Source organism: Lissotriton helveticus, chromosome 2_1 (genome assembly GCF_964261635.1).
Source record: "Lissotriton helveticus chromosome 2_1, aLisHel1.1, whole genome shotgun sequence".
Taxonomy (NCBI): Eukaryota; Metazoa; Chordata; class Amphibia; order Caudata; family Salamandridae; genus Lissotriton; species Lissotriton helveticus.
In genome coordinates this window covers 25,042,249-25,064,276 of record NC_136059.1, presented here as the reverse complement: position 1 = coordinate 25,064,276, position 22,028 = coordinate 25,042,249, and the positions used below count along the sequence as shown (strand labels likewise).

Sequence of the window (22,028 nt, the reverse complement as noted above, 5' to 3'; positions counted from 1 at the left end):
TTCTGACAAGTCTCTTTGTTCACGATGAGATGATTTGTGTGGTTTGAGGAGTAACTTGATGTTCTTACCTGCTGTGTCCATTTTGACATATCTTCCATTTGTCAGCATTCCCAGAGTTATTACTAGAGTCAACCAAAGTAAAAGAAAAAATACACCTAACACAATCCGAAGTTCAACCCATGGTGAAATCAGATAAGTCTTTTCCAGGTGATGTAAAAGGTCTGTTGTTTGTTCTTTGAAAGTTCTTTTTGCTGGCGTTGTTTCAGATTCCCTGGGATCCTCAGAAAACGTATCAAAGTTAATGAAATAGCCAGAGGCAGGTCTGTCAATTGTGGTGATTGCATCAGGATTCGTTGAAATCGTTGGAACCATTTGATCACTTGTTACTTCGTTGTAGACAGGAGTTTCTTGACGAACTGTTATTTGGGTCTCAAGAGGTATGAAATCCATAGCTTTGTTGCATAGTCCTTCTTTTCGTACTGCAGATTCCTCAAAGGTGATGAGTCTCTAAGTTTGAACCTCTTGGATAGTAGCTAGATTAGGGCGTCTGCTACATTGGCGCCGTCCACTTGGCCTACTGTTTAGTATCGGCCACATAGTGTGGTTTGAGCAGGTCGATGGACACAAATCTGTTCTCCTTTTTACGAGCAAGGGATGGCAGTAAAACTGTTCTTGATCGGTGGATTGCTAGGACAGGTACTGGTTGTCTGTAAGGAAGCCTAAATTCCTTCTTGTCCTAGATCTTTTCTCTGACTAGATCACCAAGCTTTGGGATCCAGACAGGCCTTGCTGGGACGGTCGGTTTTTCTTCATTGGTGGTTGGCTTCAGGTAAACACAATTTATTACTTTTAGCAGTAAGGGCTTAGCACTGTGGCGCACAAGTTAATTATTGAATAATCTTTCTAATCTGTAAATTTGAAAACAGGCGCTCACCCCTGGTGGTCCAGCTCCCTAGGGCCACCTTACAATGAGACAAACAACTATACACGAGAGGAACGCCCAATAATCTCTGAATATACATTTTGCCAATATTTGGAGTCCTTTCAATAACCAGTCTATAGGCAGAAGATTGTTATTCCAAAAATAATTCTTCTTCTTTAATTAAACAAAATCACAGTTCATTTCAACAAGATTTCTTTATTGTATTACTTTAAATGTCACAGTTCATTTCCACATGTCTTTTAGACCAGCTTTTTCAAAAATTCAAATCAGGCAAATTCAAATCAGCGGACGCGTTTCATCCTATACGAACATCCTCAGGGATGAAATAAATAATAAAACAAAAATTAATTAAATGTCGTCCTATTTACATGTTTACACATTTCAGAAAATATCCAAAAAGTTAATTAAACTTCAAGAACCTCTATAACGGTTCATTGTTTTTTACAAATTCTAAAATTCTCATCCTTCCTGCCTATATCTATTCCACAAAAGAAAACAATCCAACCCTTCATCAAGATGACTGAGGACCAATTTGTGCGAATCAGAACAAGCACCATCCTCTATTATTTGGACATTCTTCCCTGTGGGGATGTTCATAAACATGTTTTAACCTTCAATATACCAAATTAACATAGCTCCATTATTAGATATGACACACTGTATTCATAATCCAATTTGACATTACTTTCTGTATTCCGATGATGCCAATATATCCTTTTCAGGTTTGGCGTATAATCATCTGTAGACCTGAAATAATGAAACATCTATCATTTATTTGCCCAGGTTGACTAAGCATGGTGGACTACTGGTCAACATTTAATCAGTATTTCTCTCACCTTATTTTTTTAATCTCTATTTTAAATAGAATGTGGTGCTGATAACCTCGTGATATTTATCTCTATTGAACAGATTTGTGAAAAAATAAATAAAAAATAGAACGTATCAATAAGAATTCCTACTGCCCATTGTGTGGTGTACCCATCTCAATTGGGTCTCGCTGTACTGAGGTTATCTTCATGACCTCTAAAATATACTTATTTACATCACTAATCTGTCGCATTTATCTAGAAAAGGTAGCACTAACCACACCTTTCTTATTTCTTTTATAATAGACTATTGTTTTGTTTCTTAATATTCGTTGCCATTATTCCTTCATTCTGAAATTATCTGAAAATACATTAGAGGGAAAGACAGAGGACCCGTCATACTTCTTCCTAAACTCCCGTTTTAAACACTACTTATCCTTTGTATGTTATAGATTTGTTTTCTCCAACTCACCTAACATTGTTATGCTCAGTCCCAGTCCGTGTTCTACTCTTTCCTATTCCTCTCAAATTTTCAGCATCAGTATTCTACTGGAAAAATGGGCATATAAGTATTGCAGCAAGTGTGTAACTCTAGATCTCCCCTTTAAAATCGGATTAAAATGTCCCATATGCCCCATTAATCAAAGGCTGTCCAGAGCTCACCGTATTTTTCTTTCACATACTTCCTTCTCCTACGGCCTGGCCCGATAAATCCTGCCGTGGTGAAGGTATTCTCGCGCCTTGGCCTTAAGAACGATGACCACCCAATCCAGTTAGTTGTTGGATATGTGTATTAGCCAATGCTAGGCTTGCTGTTATAATTCACTCATAAGAGGCTCCGGTTTCCTATCTGGTCTGCCACCTGATCGGACCAATCACAAATGACTTTTCATGAGCCTATCACTGTTCCCTGCTTTCTCGAGAGCCAATAGGCTTCCACTTCTCATCATGGTTCTTTCGTGCAGCATTATCGCATCGGCCCGCACTTATTTGCTGCTAAAATTAATTTGTGTGCCAGCCTGTGCATTGCGTATTTGCTTTTGACCGCATTTGCTGCTAAAATTAATTTGTGTGCCAGCCTGTGCATCGCGTATTTGCTGCTGATCGTATTTGCTGCTAAAGTTAATCTGTGTGCCAGACTGTGCTTCACGTTTCTACTGCTGATCGTATTTGCTGCCTGAATTAGTTTCTGTGCCCCGATCTCGCCCTGCATCACCTTCTTGTTGTTTGGTACCATTTTGTTGTCCCAGCCCGTCTCTCCTCCCCGCTCCCAGCCGCTGCTCCCCCGCGGCCCCACCCCCGCTCCCTACAGCACCTACAATCGATCCCCTCCCCACTCGCCACCCCGCTCCCGCCTCCCAGCTACTCCTCCCTCGCTCCACCGCCTTCCACTCTCCACTTATGACAGATGCACTTGTGGGCAGCGTTCACGCGCAGCGTGCGCACCCTATGCGCGCCGAAGGCGTGCCAAAGGTAAGCCCGTCTACGCCCGTTCGCGCCTGGCCCGCGCCCAGAGACAGACCCCCTGGCCCCCGCAAAAACCACTCCACCCGCCTTACGTATGACGCCGCAACCCTCACTGCATTCAACACGGGCCGACTCCCAGACTGCCACCAAGCCGCCCCAGGACGCGCCCATGGACCCTTCACCTGCCAATCCTGCAAGTTCAGCTGCATCAGATCCCATACTACAACCAATAACGCCAAACAGAGCGCAAACAACAACCACCTGAAGTGCATCCTGCTCAACACGCGCTCGATCCACAGACACGCCATTGAACTATGGAACCTACTTGACACCACGACTCCGGACGTCGCCTTTCTCACGGAAACCTGGATGAACGCCTCATCCGCGCCCGACATTGCCATAGCCATCCCGGACGGTTACAAGATCATCCGAAGGGACCGTATCAACCAAACAGGAGGAGGCATCGCCATCGTCCACAAGAACTCCATCCGCATCACGACCAGCGCTGACGACACCCTCACAGCCGCTGAACATCTCCACTTCCAGATTCACACCGACCCCAAGACTACACTTAGAGGCACCCTCGTCTACAGACCCCCAGGACCCCGCACACAATTCAGCGAAGACATCACTGATTTTATCAGCCCACACGCCCTCTCCTCCGAGGACTACATTCTCCTAGGGGACCTCAACTTCCACATGGAAAAGAACAACGATAGCAACACCACCACCCTTCTGGACAACCTCGCCAATCTCGGACTCAAACAACTGGTAAACACGTCCACCCTTTACGCTGGACACACGCTCGACGCAATCTTCTCCTCCAGCAAGCACATCTCTTTCAATCACGCCACAGGACTCCACTGGACGGACCACAGCTGTGTCCACTTCAACTTCAGAAAAACCACGACACACCACCACCCACAACAAGTCCCCCGCAGAAACTGGAACAAAATTACCACCGATCAGCTCACTACAGCGCTAAACCAAATCCCTCCCACCAGATCATCGGACCCAAACCATGCAGCCATCAATCTCGCACAATGGATCACCCGCTGCTCTGACGAATTAGCACCCGTGAAAAAACACCACAACAAGCCAGGAAACAAAAAAGCCACCTGGTTCAATGACGACCTCAAAAACTCCAAAAAAAACTGCAGCACCCTCGAGAAAGCCTGGCGAAAAACCCAACCACAAACAACGTTACCGCCCTCAAGGACGCCACCCGCAAACACCACCAGCTGATCCGATCCACCAAGAAATCAGCATTCAAGGAGCGACTCGACAACAACGCCCACAACAGCAAGGAACTCTTCAGCATCGTCAAAGAGCTTACCAACCCCAGCGCCGGCACCAACTACATCACCCCCTCTCAAGAACTCTGCGACTCTCTAGCCTCGTTCTTCCACAGCAAGATCGCTGACATACATAACAGCTTCGGCGAACAATCCACTCCCCTCACCAGCGAACTGTAGCCCCCACCACCACCCTTTGCGCCTGGTCCCCAATCAGCACCGAAGACACCATCCGCTTGATGAATTCCATCCACTCCGGAGCACCAACCGATCCATGCCCCCACCACATCTTCAACAAGGCCGTCTCCGTCATCGCACCCCAACTCCGGGACATTATCAACTGCTCCTTCAACACCGCTACCTTCCCGGAAAGCTGGAAACATGCCGAACTCAGTGCCCTCCTGAAGAAACCTACAGCAGACCCCACCAAACTTAAGAACTACCGCCCCATCTCACTCCTCCCATTCCCTGCCAAAGTCATAGAGAAGACTGTCAACAACCAGCTCGCCGCCTTCCTCGAGTCTAACGGCTCCCTCGACCCCACACAATCCGGCTTCCGAGCAAAACACAGCACCGAGACCGCCCTCATCGCAGCCACAGATGACATCCTAACACTACTCGACAACGGGGAAACAGCTGCCCTCATGCTCCTGGACCTCTCAGCAGCGTTTGACACGGTCTGCCATAGCACCCTCGTACAACGCCTCAGCAACGTCGGGATACAAGAAAAAGCATTGGACTGGATCATCTCGACCTCGCCGGAAGAACCCAAAGAGTCCGCCTCCCCCCCTTCAGGTCAGAGGCCTCCGAAGTCATCTATGGAGTACCACAAGGATCATCCCTCAGCCCCACACTCTTCAACGTCTACATGAGCCCCCTCGCATCCATCGCACGTCAGCACAACCTTAACATTTTCTCCTACGCCGACGACACACAGCTGATCCTCTCCCTCACCAAAGACCCAAACACCGCCAAAACCAACCTACATGAAGGGATGAAAGACGTAGCCGAGTGGATGAAGAACAGCCGCCTAAAACTGAATTCAGTCAAAATGGAAGTCCTCATCCTTGGATCATCCCCCTCCGCATGGAATGACTCATGGTGGCCTCCGGCCCTAGGCAGCGCGCCCAAACCTACGGACCATGCTCGCAACCTAGGATTTATACTAGACATCTCCCTCTCAATGACCAGACAAGTCAACGCCGTCTCGTCATCTTGCTTTAACATCTTACGCATGCTCCGAAAGATCTTCCGATGGATCCCCACTGAAACAAGAAAGACGGTCACCCAAGCACTTGTCACAAGCCGACTGGACTACGGAAACACCCTCTATGCCGGAACCACAGCCAAATTACAGAAAAAACTCCAACGCATTCAGAACGCCTCCGCCCGACTCATCCTAGGCATACCACGCCACAACCACATTTTCGGTCACTTGAGAGAGCTTCACTGGCTCCCCGTCAACAAGAGAATCAAGTTCTGTCTCCTCACCCACGCACACAAGGCCCTCTACGACCTAGGACCCAGATACCTCAACACGCGCCTAACCTTCTACACCCCCACCCGCCATCTACGATCGTCCAATCAAGCCCTCGCCGCGATCCCGCGCATCCAAAGAGCCATCATGTGAGGAAGATCATTCTCCTACTTAGCAGCCAAAACCTGGAATTCTCTTCCCACCCACCTCCGCCTTACACAGAACCACCTCTCCTTCAGAAAACAACTCTAAACATGGCTGTTTGATAAATAGCGAACCCCCTACCTCAAGCGCCTTGAGACCCTCTGGGTGAGTAGTGTGCTATACAAATTTTGACTTGACTTGACTTGACATCCTTCCAGAGCCTTGGTAGCACAATCCTCAAAGTCTACCCAGTCTTGAGTCTGTGCCTTTTGAGTATCTCTGAACTTTAATCTGTATTTCTCAGTGGTTAGGCCAAACCCTTCAATCAGTGTACTTTTCAAGATCTGGTAATCATCAGCATCCTCATCTCTAACAGTGAGGAGCTTGTCTCAACCTTTGTCTGCAAAGGAGAGCCACAAGATTGCTACCCACTGCTCCTGGAAGACCCTCTGAATTTTACAGGCCCTTTCCAGTGCAGTGATCTATTTGTGGATGTCATCCCCACTCTGGTAGAGATGGACAATCTTGCTCAGCTTCCTATGGTCTTGAGACATTCCTCTACTACTAGGAATGTTGCTGCAACGTTGGGGCTCTAGACCCAACCTTCCCCTAGTTTTCTGAAGTTCTAGGGACTCCTTCTCTAAAGCCAACTGCTCTTTTCTGATCCTAAGCTGAGCTTCCTCATACTTGAGCAGTCTCTATTTCCTCTCATGAGAGGATTCCCTCCTATGAGAAGAAACAGAGGTCCCTAAAGATGTATGAGAATGGTAAGACTCCTGAGAAGGAGGCCTTGGCCTTCTAGGTAAACTGGCAACTCTCCCAGAAGGGATACAGAGGGGACCATTGTGGCCCTCTTCATCATCCTCAGGAGGAGTCACACTGTCCAGGATGGGATAATTGTCACCCCCCTGGTCAGCATCAGAGGTCTGGTATGGGTGATCCTCACCCTGTGGCTCTTCCTCTGGTGCTGCCCCACCCAACGTGCCTACCACCTCAGGCCCTGTGACCCTTCTGAGATCATCCAATAGCAGTACCTCTATGAGGCGTTGGGTGTTTGCACTTTTGCCTGTCTTCAATCTCCTAGTACTACACAATGCTCTCAATTCCAAGAATTGGAGATTGTTATATCTAGTTGGAAGAATCCTGTTAGTTTCTGGCAGGGACCCACTGGCTCCTGGTCTTGAAGACATCACTAGTGTGGTGTGGTGTATGCACCTACCTACTCTAGTGTGGCCTACTTAAACTCTCTTGAGTTGTAGAAAGGGTGTGCTAAGCCCTTGACACACAACTCTAAGTTTAGTAGAACTTACTGTAATTAAGCTTGAATTATATATAGCTCAGGTACCTTTAGTGATTTTCAGTTAGTCAATCAAATTAAGATTATCTGGTAAAACAATGGCAAGCTTGAATCCCACATGCTGGACACCAATGTGAGAAGTTGGCCTGGTATTTGCTGTCCACTCGTTATGGTGGGCACCTTGCACCAGTCCAAACGACCCCTTATTGATGGTAGGTTAAAGACAACCCTTATTAAAAGCTATCCTAGTGGTAGCTATTGAGAGCAGTCTTCAGGCTAAGTCTTGAAGGAGTGTAAAGCAGCTTGTTTTACCAGTCTATAATCTCTTTGAATGACCAAATGAAAAGATAACCACACCAGGAATGTATAACATATATGTATTTATACTACAATAAATCCCACTAGTCTCTTTATGAGACTAGAGGTCAAAGCACACAAGTAAGAAGCATTTAATCAACAGTAAATAACACAATATACGATAGGACCCAGGGGGACTGAACCACATACTAAAATAGTGGTATAAGAACCATGACTTGGCTAGACACAAGGCCTAGAGCCTGTAGAAGTGCTGGGGCCACAAGGAACCTCCCAAGGTATTGACACAGGGGACCCACGGGGGACGCTTGCAGTGGCAGTGTGAGAACACAGCCGCAAATCACCGTTAATTTCTATGGGGAAAGTCGCGGTTGGAAATGTAAAGAAAAAGGACACTTCGGAGAGTACTTTCAGTTAACCCCTTTAGACTTAAGGGTTCCTAGGGCCAACACCCACGGTAGCACCGGAGTACTCGAGTTACCTCACCCAAGGAAGCCGGGTGCATACGTGTTAAATGGTGTTGGGAATCTTCATTGTTTTCAATAGCGATCTTCTGAAAAGTGCTGCTGCCCTGAAGAAAGTGTCTGTTGCAATCCAAGCCTGGATCGGAGATGGGAAGGACCTGAAAGCAGAAGGGACAGAGTCTGGGCCACTAGCCACTGACCAGGGGCACGATAGGCGAATGCCCACCGATGTCGGGTGCTTCAGGTGCAATGAGGTGCAGCTTGTCTCTTCAGCCACGTGGACTAAGAGGCATCGACGACGACCAGGAGCTGGATTTGAGCTGTCCCACAAAGGATGTCGAGTGCTGCAGCATTGGTGCCCCAATTGGACACAACAAGTTTTGGCAACAGCAACCCACGCAGGAGGAGAAAAAAGACTTTGGTGCAGATCAGCGAGATCCTGGGGACTCCCCAAGCGATGTAGAGTCAGAGCATGACTGGAGCAACCAGGGAAGTCCAATTAAAGTTACAATTGCCTTCACAGGGACCCACCATTCGACGGACCAGGGATCGCGAAGGGACCTTGAGAGGAATCACAAAATGGTGGCCCACAGGTCACTCAGAGTGGGGAGGTCAGCAATCTTCGGTGGATTCTCTACCCGGGGTCTGGGATACACGTAACCCAACACAGAGCCTCAAGGGACGTCGAGGACTTATGCACTTGCAAATGTGGACGGTGTCCAGGGGTTCTGGATCCACAGTACCCACGATGCCTACATACCTCAGCTGTGCTGGGGCCTCGGGTCAGGCTCTGGGAAGTCTGGAAACCCACCTCCTGTGTTGCAATTACTTCAGAGTCCGGCGGGAGCTTCGGAGATGCACACCGGTCAGATGCTTTGTTGGTGCCTGCCAAGCAGAGGAGTAACACCTTTACTTCAAGGGAGATTATTTAGTCATCTGGCGTTTAACGGATCATCAAAGGTCCAGGATTCAGCTTCAGAGTTTCGTCCAGGGATATCTAAAGTTTTGGTTACAGAGGTTCCTTCTTTATACCCAAGGAAGGGCTTGGACTAACTCAGGGGACCCACCTATGGGAGGGTTTGGAAACAGGGGTGGCTACACCCATTTCCTTTGTCCAGTTTCGCACCAGAGCAGGGGCTGGTAGCCCCTGCAACTTGTTTAAGCTGGACTATGCACAGGGACAAAAATGTGCCCCCAGTGCAGGACTTCAAAGCACTCTTGGAGTGCTCCCACCCAGCCCCAATACACTAAAGCCTGTCTGGGAGGTGGTAACACCTCCCTGTGATAGGAAACCTATTGTCCAGGCCTCCCCTGCCGGAGTTTCAGTCAGCAGCAGGAGGTCAGACTCGTGTCTGTGGCTGCAGAATCCATTTTGTGATGCGAGGGCTCTTTTAAGTTGGTACCGGGTATACCAGTGCTGCCATGTCTTTCCCTCTAGAAGGGTGGGATCATCCGTGTGGGGGTACGATTCCAAGGTGTTTGACCCCAAACATGACATGTTTCCATGCAGCCATATTAAAGTTACCATTTAACCCAAGGTTATGCTGCACTTAAGAGTATATGGTCTGGCTGACCACATGCAGCCCCGGAGAATAGATTCCTAAAGCTGCAGATGGGCTCTGGTCTTGCATGGGCACCATCTCACTTGAAAACCAAGCACCCTGCCCTCAGGATTGTTAAGGATTGCCATAGGGTCTGTGGTGTCATTTTGGAAGGGTTGGCATAATACATCTGCAACCCCTGGTAGACCTCTGGGGTACCTATGCCCTTGGTACATAGTGTACCAAATATTAGGGTCTTATAAGGGTACCCCAGAATCCAATATGACGTTTACCTAAGGTACATGGAATCCATTTTAAAGAGGAAGCAGATAGACTGGGGCCCTAAATAGCAGGATCCCAGTCCAACTAAGTTGAAAACCAAAACAACACCAGGAAAAAGTGGGTGCAACCATGCAGTCAGAGTCCACCTTCCTACACATCCGCCACTCTTTGTCTAAGTAAAGCTGTTTCCTTCACCCTTTTATCACTGTGTTCTGATCTTTTTAAGCACAGGTTTGCTAAAGATCTTCCTACTTCGCCTCTGAACTCCCATGGAATGGGTTACTCATAACCATATTAAGCTATCTGAGTCCAGAAAACAGTATTTTAAATAGGTTCACAATGCTTAGCTCCACATATATAAACTTTGAGGATGATGAGGATACACAAACACACTTGCACTCACACATTGTCACAGTATGTAGACATGGAGTTAAAAAAGTAATTTTTGACATTATGATTTACTTTTCTTAACTCTATATCACCAGATCTTGACAATATATATGTATGTGTGTGTGTGTGTGTGTGAGTATATGTAAGTATATACCTACTTTCACAGTTGTCTGCTATATGTGTCATGATAATTGTTTAGGCCGGTATTTCTGTTGTTGATAGTCTGACATAGATCCATTGAAAAAACCTGTCTACCCCATAAGAAATTGAATATGAAACCACATTTCCATACACAAGAGAGTGCTGTCTGACACCTGTCCTAATCTCATCCCACCAATACTATGAGCGTCATTTACATGATTTTGATGCAGGGCAAGAATTCCGACAAGATATGGTGTTATTGTTTCTTTCTCCACTACGCTGGTGCACAAACAGCAGCTGTGCACCCGTGAAGACACCCTTGCGTCATTTTGCAAGGGTGCCTGTGCTGAGGGGATGATTGTCTTTAGTAATAAGGGACACCTTCCTGCACAAAAACAACAATTAAAGGGTTTTTTATCTTTCCATGTGTGCTGAGAATGTACGCATAGAAAGGGGAAAAAAAGTCTCCTTGTTGCGCCTCCTTATGCCTCCCCTGGGAAGGTGAGATTTGCTGATAGATTCCCAGGTGTACACAATGTTGTAAATCTGGGAATGCGTCAGGTTCCATGGATGTTGTGTCGGAACACCGATACCAACACCCAATTTAACACCTCGTTCATGTAGAGTTATGCTTGAAAAGAAAACATATTTAAAAGGTCAAAAAAAGTCATGCAAGGTGACTTTACATGGCCTTTTCAATATGAAAGTGTGTAGTTTATTTCCCTGGTCCTGCCTGAAGTGCAATATACAAAAGTGTGCATTAGAGAGAAAGTGTATGATTTAAATCCCTAGTCCTGTGATTGACTGGCTTGCAGTAGAGGGTATGTATAGAACTCGTACCTTGTCCTGCAAGGGAATGCAGTAGAAGGTACATGCAGTATGTGTCCTTGGTGTGTAGTTTTGGATCTGAAGTCAGTGTATTTATTACATGAATGTGCTGGTGAGATGTCTTTCACCAGAGAGGAGGACTTTTGAACCCCAGCACGCACACGGATGAGCAGTCCCCCGTCATCACCTTGAGACCCTCACGGGTGAGTAGCCACGCTTTATGAACCCCTGATTGATTGATTGATTGATTGATTTGCTGCCAGAGAATATTTTTGAATGTCATGAATGTTTTCATATGATATCAGCAGTAAAGTACGTTTATACTATGTTAGGGTATGTTGACTATATGTCCCAGGTCCTGTAAGAGTATGCAGTAGAGGGTATGATGACTATACGTCTCTGGTCCTGTGAGAGTATGCAGTAGAGGGTATGATGACTATACGTCTCTGGTCCTGTGAGAGTGTGCAGTAGAGGGTACGTTGACTATACGTCTCTGGTCCTGTAAGAGTGTGCAGAAGAGGGTATGTTGACGATATGTCCCTGGTCCTGTGAGAGTGTGCAGTAGAGGGTATGATGACTATACGTCTCTGGTCCTGTAAGAGTGTGCAGAAGAGGGTACGTTGACTATACGTCTCTGGTCCTGTAAGAGTGTGCAGAAGAGGGTATGTTGACGATATGTCCCTGGTCCTGTAAGAGTATGCAGTAGAGGGTATGTTGACTATATGTCCCTGGTCCTGAAATAGTGTGCAGTAGAGGGTCAGTGTTTAGTATATTTCCCTGGTCCTAAAAAAGTATGCAGTAGATGGTTAGTGTAGTGTTACCCCTAATTTTCCAAAAATATGCAGTAGAGGGTGAATGTATAGAATGTTTTGTGAGTCCTGCGAGAGTGCGTAGTAGAGGGTACGCTGACTATATGTCTCTGGTCCTATAGTAGTATGCAGTGGATGGTTAGTGTAGTGTTACCCATAATTTTCCAAAAATATACAGTAGAGGGTGAGTGTATAGAATGTTTCTTGGTTCCTGCAAGAGTGCGAAGAATAGGGAATGATGAATATACATCTCTGGTCCTTTAGTAGTATGCAGTAGAGTGTAGTGTAATGCTTGACCCCATTTCTGCAAGAGTGTGCATCAGATGGTATGTGCATAGTTTATTTCCCTGGTCCTACCAAAAGTGCAATATACAAAAGTGTGCATTAGAGGGAAAGTTTATGCTTTATGTCGCTAGTCCTGTGATTGACTGGCTGGCAGTAGAGGGTATGTGTAGAAAAACGTGCCTGGTCCTGCAGGAGAGTGCAGTAGAAAGTATATGAGTATGTCTCCTTGGTACTATAGGAGTATGCATTAGAAGGTATGTGATTTCTATGCGTGTCATTGGGGTGAAAATGTTGTTCCTCAGGTATTGCATAATGGTATTGTTTCGATGGGTTAAGTATGACCTGTGTGTGGCATTTAGCTTTATATGGATGGGGTAGGATGTGACCACTGCTTAAATAATTTATGGGGCTTATCAAAGCTACAGTTCTGTTTGCATTTTTATTAGTTCTGTTTGTATTTTTATTAATTTACAAGGGAAGGAGATGTGTTATAATCTGCTGTGGTTGTAATGCATTCTGTGCACAGCTTCCCTTTTACCCTGCCCTGCTCAGCCAGTGTGTGATGACAAAGAATGTCGGTGATTGGACTGGAGACGAGACATAGAGAGAGTGGGCTGAACAGAGAGAATGCTGCTCCTGGTTGGGTATTCTATTCAATAAATCTATCACCTGTTAACCTACGAGATATGACTGGGGGTGAATGTTTTCCCAATGTGCAACATTCCGTCCATCACCATGTGTGTTTTGCTGTTCGCCCTATGTGGGAAGGGTATGCCCAGACATGGGTCCCGTGCTCACTACGCCACTGGAGACAAGCTATCCTAGCTGATGACAGCTGATAGCAAGAAATCGGTCCTAGGATGCTTGATTCCGGTCCAGGGAAGACATGGCTTGGCAGTTCGGGCTGGACTGTTCCCATGAGGCACAGGGCCAAGACTGATTTGCGTATGGCCATGTCTGAACTGGGGTGGTGTGGTGAGCAAAATGACGATGGATTAAACCCAGATCTGTGACTGTGGGTGAATGTTTTGCCAATGTGCAACAGTTGGTCCATCACCTTGTGTGTTTTGCTACCTGACTCATACTTATTAAGGAGGAATCTCCAATTACAGCACATTCATGGTTGCATTGAGCACCCAAGCAGCTTTGCATAGCACTTTTCCATCTTAAAGAAGTTTAAGAACTATGAGCAGCAATGCATTCCTGTTAATACTCCAGTGATAAAGACAATAAGAAATTTACACTGAGCCTTTTTCTGTGGTGTCCTTAGAAGGTAAGATGTATTGCATCTGAGGACATTAAAAAAAACTTTATACATTACCAGGGTTACCTCGTTTATCACTGTACAAGTAGTACAGACAGAAAAATAACAAGCATTGGCATAGCCAATAGGTCTTGCCTTTGGAACCGTACAAGTGTTTAGCCATGCATCAGTTGATGTTGTTGCACCAGGGATATTGTGCTGCATAAGTAAATACTTATGAGGTCCCAAAGGCGAGACCTATTGGCTATGCCAATGCGTTTTTGTACTTCTTTTTATCCAGGCTGGACTGTTCCCATGAGGCACAGGGTCAAGACTGATTTGCATATGGCCGTGTCTGAACTGGGGTGGTGTGGTGAGCAAAATAACGATGGATTAAACCCAGAACTGTGACTGGGGGTGAATGTTTTGCCAATGTGCAACATTCCGTCTATCACCTTGTGTGTTTTGCTGTTCGCCATAGGTGGGAAGGGTATGCCCAGATGTGGGTCCTGTGCTCACTACGCCACTGGAGTCAAGCTATCCTGGCTGATGACGGCTGATAAACTGGTCCTAGGATGCTTGATTCCGGTCCAGGGAAGACATGGCTTGGCAGTTCGGGCTGGACTGTTCCCATGAGGCACAGGGTCAAGACTGATAGGCATATGGCAATGTCTGAACTGGGTTGGCGTGGTGAGCAAAATGACGATGGATTAAACCCAGATCTGTGACTGGGGGTGAATGTTTTGCCAATGTGCAACATTCTGTCTATCACCTTGTGTGTTTTGCTGTTCGCCCTATGTGAGGGGGGTTTGCCTAGACGTGGGTCCCGTGCTCACTACACCACAAGAGTCAAGATCTCCTGGCTGATGACGGCTGATAGCCATAAACCGGTCCTAGGATGCTTGATTCCGATCCCGGGAAGACATGGCTTGGCAGTTCGGGCTGGACTGTTCCCATGAGGCACAGGGTCAAGACTGATAGGCATATGGCAATGTCTGAACTGGGGTGGCATGGTGAGCAAAATATCGATGGATTAAACCCAGATCTGTGACTGGGGTTGAATGTTTTGCCAATGTGCAACATTCCGTCCATCACCTTGTGTGTTTTGCTACCTGACTCATAATTATTAAGGAGGAATCTTCAATTACAACACATTCACGGTTGCATTGAGCACCCATGCAGCTTTGCATAACACTTTTCCATCTTAAAGAAGCTTAAGAACTATGAGCAGCAATGCATTCCTGTTAATACTCCAGGGATACAGACAATCAGAACCTTACACTGAGCCTTTTTCTGTGGTGTCCTTAGAAGGTAAGATGTATTGCATCTGAGGACATTAAAAAAAACTTCATACATTACCAGGGTTACCTCGTTTATCACTCTACAAGCAGTACAGACAGAAAAATAACAAGCATTGGCATAGCCAATAGCTCTTGCCTTTGGAACCGTACAAGTGTTTAGCCATGCAACAGTTGATGTTGTTGCACCAGGGATATTGTGCTGCATAAGTAAATACTTATGAGGTCCCAAAGGCGAGACCTATTGGTTATGCCAATGCTTGTTTTTACTTCTTTTTATCCAGGCTGGGCGCTGGTCTTTTGCCTTTGCTATTGCCTTTTCAACTGTGTATAGGAAGTATGTACCTGCCATCCTGGGTGTTTTGTTTCTGTTAATGCATATATTTTGAACTGGCTGGGGGCTGCCTCACCCCCGAGAGCCGCGCTAGGATTGGCGGCTGCAGGCACGCCTCCGTCACACCGTGCCCTGATTGACCCTGAGAGGGGCTCCAAGAGGAGCGGGAGCCCCCCTGTCTCGCCTGCGCGGGCTCTCGAATAACGTTAGATGCCTATAGCATCAGGTAAACCCCCTAGGGGGAGGGTGGAGACTCTGCGGGGATAGCGGGGCTGCCGAGGAGCCTCTGAACACCAGAGAGGCAGCCCTGTGACAATCTCTCCACTCAGGAGACTGCAGCTGGCCCCTGTAGGCCCTAGTTAACCCTGCAATGGCCCTGTGGGCTCAGTAGGCCTAAAGTAAAAGTGAGAGGGTGTAGAGGCACAAGATTGCTCTGATGATGGATGTACTGTGCTGCATTATCCCCTTGCCAGGGGACTGTCCCTTTTAGAGTGCCCCTACTTAGGGAAATGTTGTATATGTACCTGTTGTGCCATTCATGCATATGTTGGGTTATATGAATGATCCCCATGCACAGGAGACGCTTTAATGTTGAAACCAGATCTATGAATTGTTACATTTAATAATCCTGCTTATAAGAAATGTGGTTGCCTAGAATGCCCCTAAATAACAGCGAGTTACTTACATTAAGTTAGTATTTGAAAGATGTGTTCCCCATTTGCCTGATACAAGAAGAATTACTCACCTACACTAAAGAGTCTAGATAAAGAGTCTTGAATTGAACAGCAAACCTGGTGTGGTGTCATTTTGTTGCATGTGCATTCTTGAGTCAGTGTGAGTGTGTGCTGCACCTCTGCCTTCGGGTGCCTTCCTGCCTCGCACCAAGTTACAGTGTCGGAATTGGTGACCCCAGTTCTAACAATGAAGTACTCTGAAGGACTGTAAATTTAACGTTGGGAGCAGCGCTCTACTAATTTGATGCTTTTTGGCTGCGCAAGCCTGATACCGCAGGACCCCCTGCAGCACCGTCCTGAGACCAGCCCACCCTTGGCAGAGTCTGGGGTACAGCAGCGCTCCCTGTCAGTTACAGGGTCTTAGAGCAGCGAGACGGCTGCAGCAGGGGCGTAACACAGGCCCCCGCAGCCAGTAGCGGTCGCCAGTAGGAGCTACTGCAGGGCGGTGACGTGGGCAGGGGGTGGGGGAGGGTGGGGGGTAGAAATGTATGGATTATGGAGTTTAACAGGTAAGTAAACATTTAAATAAATAAAATGAATTTTGTTGCACGCACTGCATCACCAAATGTGAAAATGGGGCCGGGGACGTTGATGTGACCACCTTTATAACGCTGTCGGAACATTAAGCAGGAGTAATACGTTTAGCGCTGGTGTTTGATATCCCTTGACAGCAGACTGCACATGCATTTATAAGGGGGGTGGATCAGCGCGAGGCTGGAGTGGCGCCCACGGAGAGCAGAGGTGGGAGGGATTAGGTTCACTTGTTTAACCTTACAAAGCAAATGGGGGTGTAGGATAGATCAATCCTTTCCGTGCTTGAGTTTTATTATAAGAATCATGGTGTCATAATGATGAGCATGCTCACCGCACACTGAAATGTGACTGCGCGCCACTACTAATTAAACAAGCATTGGCCTATCCAATAGGTCTCGCCTTTGGGACCTTATAAGCGTTTAGCCATGCATCACTGGATGTTGTTGCACCAAGGATATTGTACTGGTTAACTAAACACTTACAATGTGTCAAAGGCAAGACCTATTGGCTAATGCTTGTTCCGTGTTGGCAAGTTGACAGTGTGTGGTAGTGTGTGAACGTTTAAGAGTGTGTGTATTTGTGTGAGGCACATATGCCTGTGCAAAGCTGTATTTTTCTATGTAGCAGTGTGTAAGTGTCAGTGTAAAGAGGTAGTATAACAGTGTACGTTTTTGCAGGTGCAAGCGTTTAATTGTACAAAGATAACGTGAGTGTGCTCATGTTAAAGTGTCTGTGTGATGCATGGCTGTGCAAAAACCTACTTGTGCATGATTTCCAATGTATGTGTTTTTGCAAATTTGCAAAGAGTTCTATGTAGTGTGTATACTTTAAGGCTGTGTCTGTGATGCAGCGAGAGAGTCTGTGATTCTGTATCGTACAAGTGTGTAGGAGGGACCGCTTGCTGGTGTAACCGTGCAATGTGTGTAAATGTGATGTAATGTGTGTGCGGTCCCGGTGTGTTGGAGTGGGCGTATCAGGGCTCCTGGGGATGTGGTGTGTGGAAAGGTACTGCTGTGGTATGGGTCCCTGCATGCCCGGGGATTTGTAGTGATTGGCAAGGGAAGAACCGGCCTGAAATGAAAGAGAGACCTTTATTTCATGTTCTGTAACCATTCTAATAAAATGGATGTACCGGTGAAACCCACATGGTGCATCAGTGTCACGGAGGCACTACCGTACTTCATAGTATAGAGGGGAGCCACCTTGTTCCATTTACTTTCTACTTTATAGGGCTCAGGCAAACACTACGAAAAGTACAAGAGTCCAAAAATGTTAAAAGGGTACACTCAAAGAGGCCTTTTACACAAACTGCCTATAGATGCTTTAAGATGAAGGTATAAGGACTCACATAATGTTATTGTATAGCTTTGTTATATATGCAAATTTGAGTTAGAATGTATAGGAAATCACTTTAGGATTGATATTCCCAAACAGGGCTTTGACATTGAATAAAAGGTGCATTACAGTGGTGGCCACGGTGAACATGTTTACTTTGGGCTAAATGTCTGCACAATTGGATTGAATGTTTCTCATTATGCAGACATAAACAAAAGAAGAATCTTTCCTGGATTAGGGGGCACTGCTCGAACCTGCACTACTGTGCCAACACAGACTGCACTTACAGCATGCTCTCGCGTGCAAGCTTCAAGAAAAAACACAATGAAACTCTCTGCTCACCTTTCTCTATTGGGCTATGGAAGAGTGGCTTTTTATACATTAGGAGCCTTCTAGAACAGGGGGTTTTCTGATTACCGTTTATACTGGGACTTTGACTCGCTGCAAAAAATAATTTAATTCTATGCGGCGGGAGCACTGTCTATATTTAATGGAGCCAGGGCCTAATACCAACTTTTGCCCTTTTACATAGAGGCATTAATTAAAGTTCATACAACACAATTTGGGTGTCCGACGACACAAAGGGATACAACTTTATAGTCGTGATTTGACATACGATGGTCTGTTATAGACTGCCCCCCCTATTTTGCTAAATAATAGTACCAAGGTTGATTGATATTGTGATAAGAATGGAGGGATAATACTCGGTCCTATGCCATCTTTTTCATATTTATAGAGCGGGGCCTCATTGCCTGAGCGAGCGCCAGGAGAGGTGAGGTCTGATCCCAAGATTTTTCTGGGTGAGTTCAGTTGATATACCACATGGATACCAAACCAGACTGCTGATCATATACATTTTCCACAGTATATTTCTTGTGGCTACTTACATGTTTCTACAGTGGCGTTTCGACATATTGTCTGTGTGTGTGTATATATGTACATGTTTATCTTCCAGGAAAAGAATCCAATTACAGAGACATCACTCCTACACTTTGGAATTCGACATATGGTAGGACGTATCTTTTGTTATATATGTGTTTCTCACTTTATTTTGCAGTAGTGTTCTAGATGTGGTCCTGAAGAAAGCCACTGGTCGACCTACCGAACCTGGATGTCGACCTCCTTAACCATCAGAAGATAGTTACAATTTTTTCATACTATCTAACCCTATTTTTTACCTTGACATTATGATGACCCCATAATAAATGTGTTCTTTGGCATCATAATAGTTAATTTTATCCTCACATTTATGTTTTGTTTTCACATTATAAACACTGCAAACTATCTTTCAGCACCACCTATTTCCTGTTTATGGCCTTTCACATCACTGGTGGATCTATACTAGGATATCTCACGATAACAACAAGTGGGATACCTAAAACAGATACCAGTTTTTCTACAAAATCCCAGATGATGATGCTCCGCCATTGGGTGGGCTGATGGGTTTCTTTACCACTCTTTGTGCAACAACACACACAAGACATAGGTTGTGCCACTGCGGATCCCCTTGGTAGCCTCATGCTACTAGACCATTAGTATCCATTCTTGTTATTAGTATATATCTGACGCCCCCTTCTAACATGGGACCTTCTTTACAAATCGGGTTTCAGCTGATATCACCTCGATAGCCGCCCACGGAGACTGGAGAGCACCACATACGCGACTGCCTGACCCCAACATGGCATGGCACCAACCATGAGACTGATCTTCTGGCTCCTGAGGAGGTGAGACACAGGAGCCCGGACCGGTGTTGAGAGTCGGACCAGCTGAGGTCTGCCTGACTCAACCTAGTTAGTGACTGCTGGAGAAAACACAGACAAAGTCCTCTTCTTTAATGTGCTGGCAGCTGCTCCCCCTCTTCCTATTATTCCCTCTTGTTCTGTCTTGCTCCTCACTTACTGAAACCGTGACTTGAAGAAACGGTTCACAACCACTCTTTCCTTCTTTCATATAGTTGCTTCCCTGTGAAATGGATCCAAAAAAGACAAGCTTGCGTGCCTCGCACTGACGAGGAGAGGAGAAGGCAGCAGGGGGAGGGGAAAGAGGATGGGGCCTGCGCCTGTTTCCCTTGCGGGAGCGAGCAGGAACCATGTGTTAATTAAAACCAAATGGTTTTAAAGCTCGCTCCGCAAGGGAGTCGCCAAACGTGCACGTGTTGCCATTCAAAGCAAGGCAACACCGGCACGTTTTTGGGGCCAAAACAGAATCGATTACTAAAGGTCTCCTACGCAGCGCCTGCGCGCTGTGTAGGCGAGACCTAACAAGCTAGTGCGAGCAGGCACCTGGAACCAAAAGTGAATTCAACCGCAAGTGAACACGACAAAGCCTTTAAAATTGGAAACAAAGGCTTTCCTGTGGCGCATGGCATTTACCTTGCGGGAGCATGCGCGATAATTGCTAACAGATGGCAGCGCTGCTTGTTCCCGCAATGTAAACGCCACACATGCACGAGGGCTCATTGGGAACAGTGCAAATCATGCACGAGTTCTCAATAAAGCCAGGAGCAATTCCAAACGGTCACTCCAACAGCAGCGCTTGCGCACTGTGTAGGCGAGACCTAAAATACACTCCTAGGAATTGTTTGAACTACCTGATGGATCGATCATATGCCATTATTTTCTAAAACAAGAATCTCAATACAACTGACTATACAAACTCTTTGCAAATTATCAGAGGTGAAACAGGTAATTTACCTAAAATACCTTGAAAAGAATTATTTAATTTGAATCTGTTTTTTGTTGAATATTGAATTAAAATCATGTTTGCTCTTCCATGATTTTATCTTCATTCAAATCAGTATTATTTTGGTATATGTTTCCTTTCTTAGTTATTCAATGTTATGTTTAAATTTCATCTGTCTCTCTTAGCCCATATATGAGTTTTCACTAGTTCTCTCAATCTTTCCTTCTCATTCACAGATTAGTTTTGGAGCTATGGACCCCATTTTTAGTAACAAATTGAGATTCCCATCCTTTTACCGGACTGTTCCCAATGATCTTTCCCAGATGGAAGGTATTTCTCAGTTGTTAAAACATTTTTCCTGGAGCTGGGTTGGGATTCTTGTTCCAGAGAATGACAGCGGTGAGAGAGCTTTGCGACAACTGATGGCGTTGATCACCGAGAGCGGAGGATGTGTTGAGTTCTTTTATATGTTACCTGTTACACTTTCAGAACCTGATCATTCAAAACTGATGCTGATCGTAAGGGTTATCAAAAGGTTCACCGCTCAGGTCATCATTCTGTACGGCTCAGGGACAGAAATGGTCGAATTTTACTGGTTTGCTGTTTGGGACCAGGTTCCTCCGAAAGTTTGGGTTGTGGCAGGAGAAGCCCACATTAAGGAATTATTTAATGTACCAGATGCCTGGAAAACATTTAATAAAATCATAAAATTTTCAATCAGGAAAGGGGAAATCATTGGATTTAAAGATTTTCTTCATGGTGTCAACCCTGCCAAATTTCCAGGTTATGGTGCTGTGGACATCCTATGGGAAACATGTTTTGAATGTGTATTAGCTGTAGGAGGGATTATGATTGGGTATAATTTCCCTTTTTGTTCAGGAAATGAAAGTCTGCAAAGTGTTGATTTGCCCGACTATGATGTAGTGAACTTTAGATATACATTCAGTGTCTACACAGCTGTCTATGCTCTAGCACACGCTTTACATGAGATGCTTGAATCAACCTCCAAGGAAGGAACAGCTGGTGCTGCTGGGAGCTTCCATCAGGATCTCAAGCCCTGGAAGGTAAGGGTTTTTCAGTAGAAGGAACCATAAAATACTGGCAGATCAAACCTCTTCTGATATGGGCTATACCTGGCATGATATGTCATATTATCCTCAGTAAAATCACTTTAGAACACATACTACTAAGTTTATAATTTGCCTATATGGATTTTCACAAGGGTGGGGTGTAATTGACATAATTCTCCATAGCGTAATACCATGAGAAACATAATCCAGCATTGACCACTATTTGAGCGAAATACACCCTTGTGTCCAAACTGGGCCTGAAGAAGCATCTTGCACTAAGAAAACAGCACTAAATGGTTCAGACGACGAACAGC

General features: G+C 45.8%; 1 protein-coding gene across 1 annotated transcript in view; it reads left to right on the top strand.

Moving 5' to 3' along the window:
• The window catches only part of LOC144817678 (extracellular calcium-sensing receptor-like), a 144,778-nt gene extending 122,997 nt beyond the window's left edge, over positions 1-21,781 (top strand). The window contains exon 4 of the mRNA XM_078674422.1: positions 20,881-21,781. Coding sequence (XP_078530548.1) covers positions 20,881-21,726 — 846 coding nt within the window. The 3' untranslated portion in view covers positions 21,727-21,781. The remainder of the gene's footprint in view (positions 1-20,880) is intronic.
• Positions 21,782-22,028: the final 247 nt, after the last annotated feature.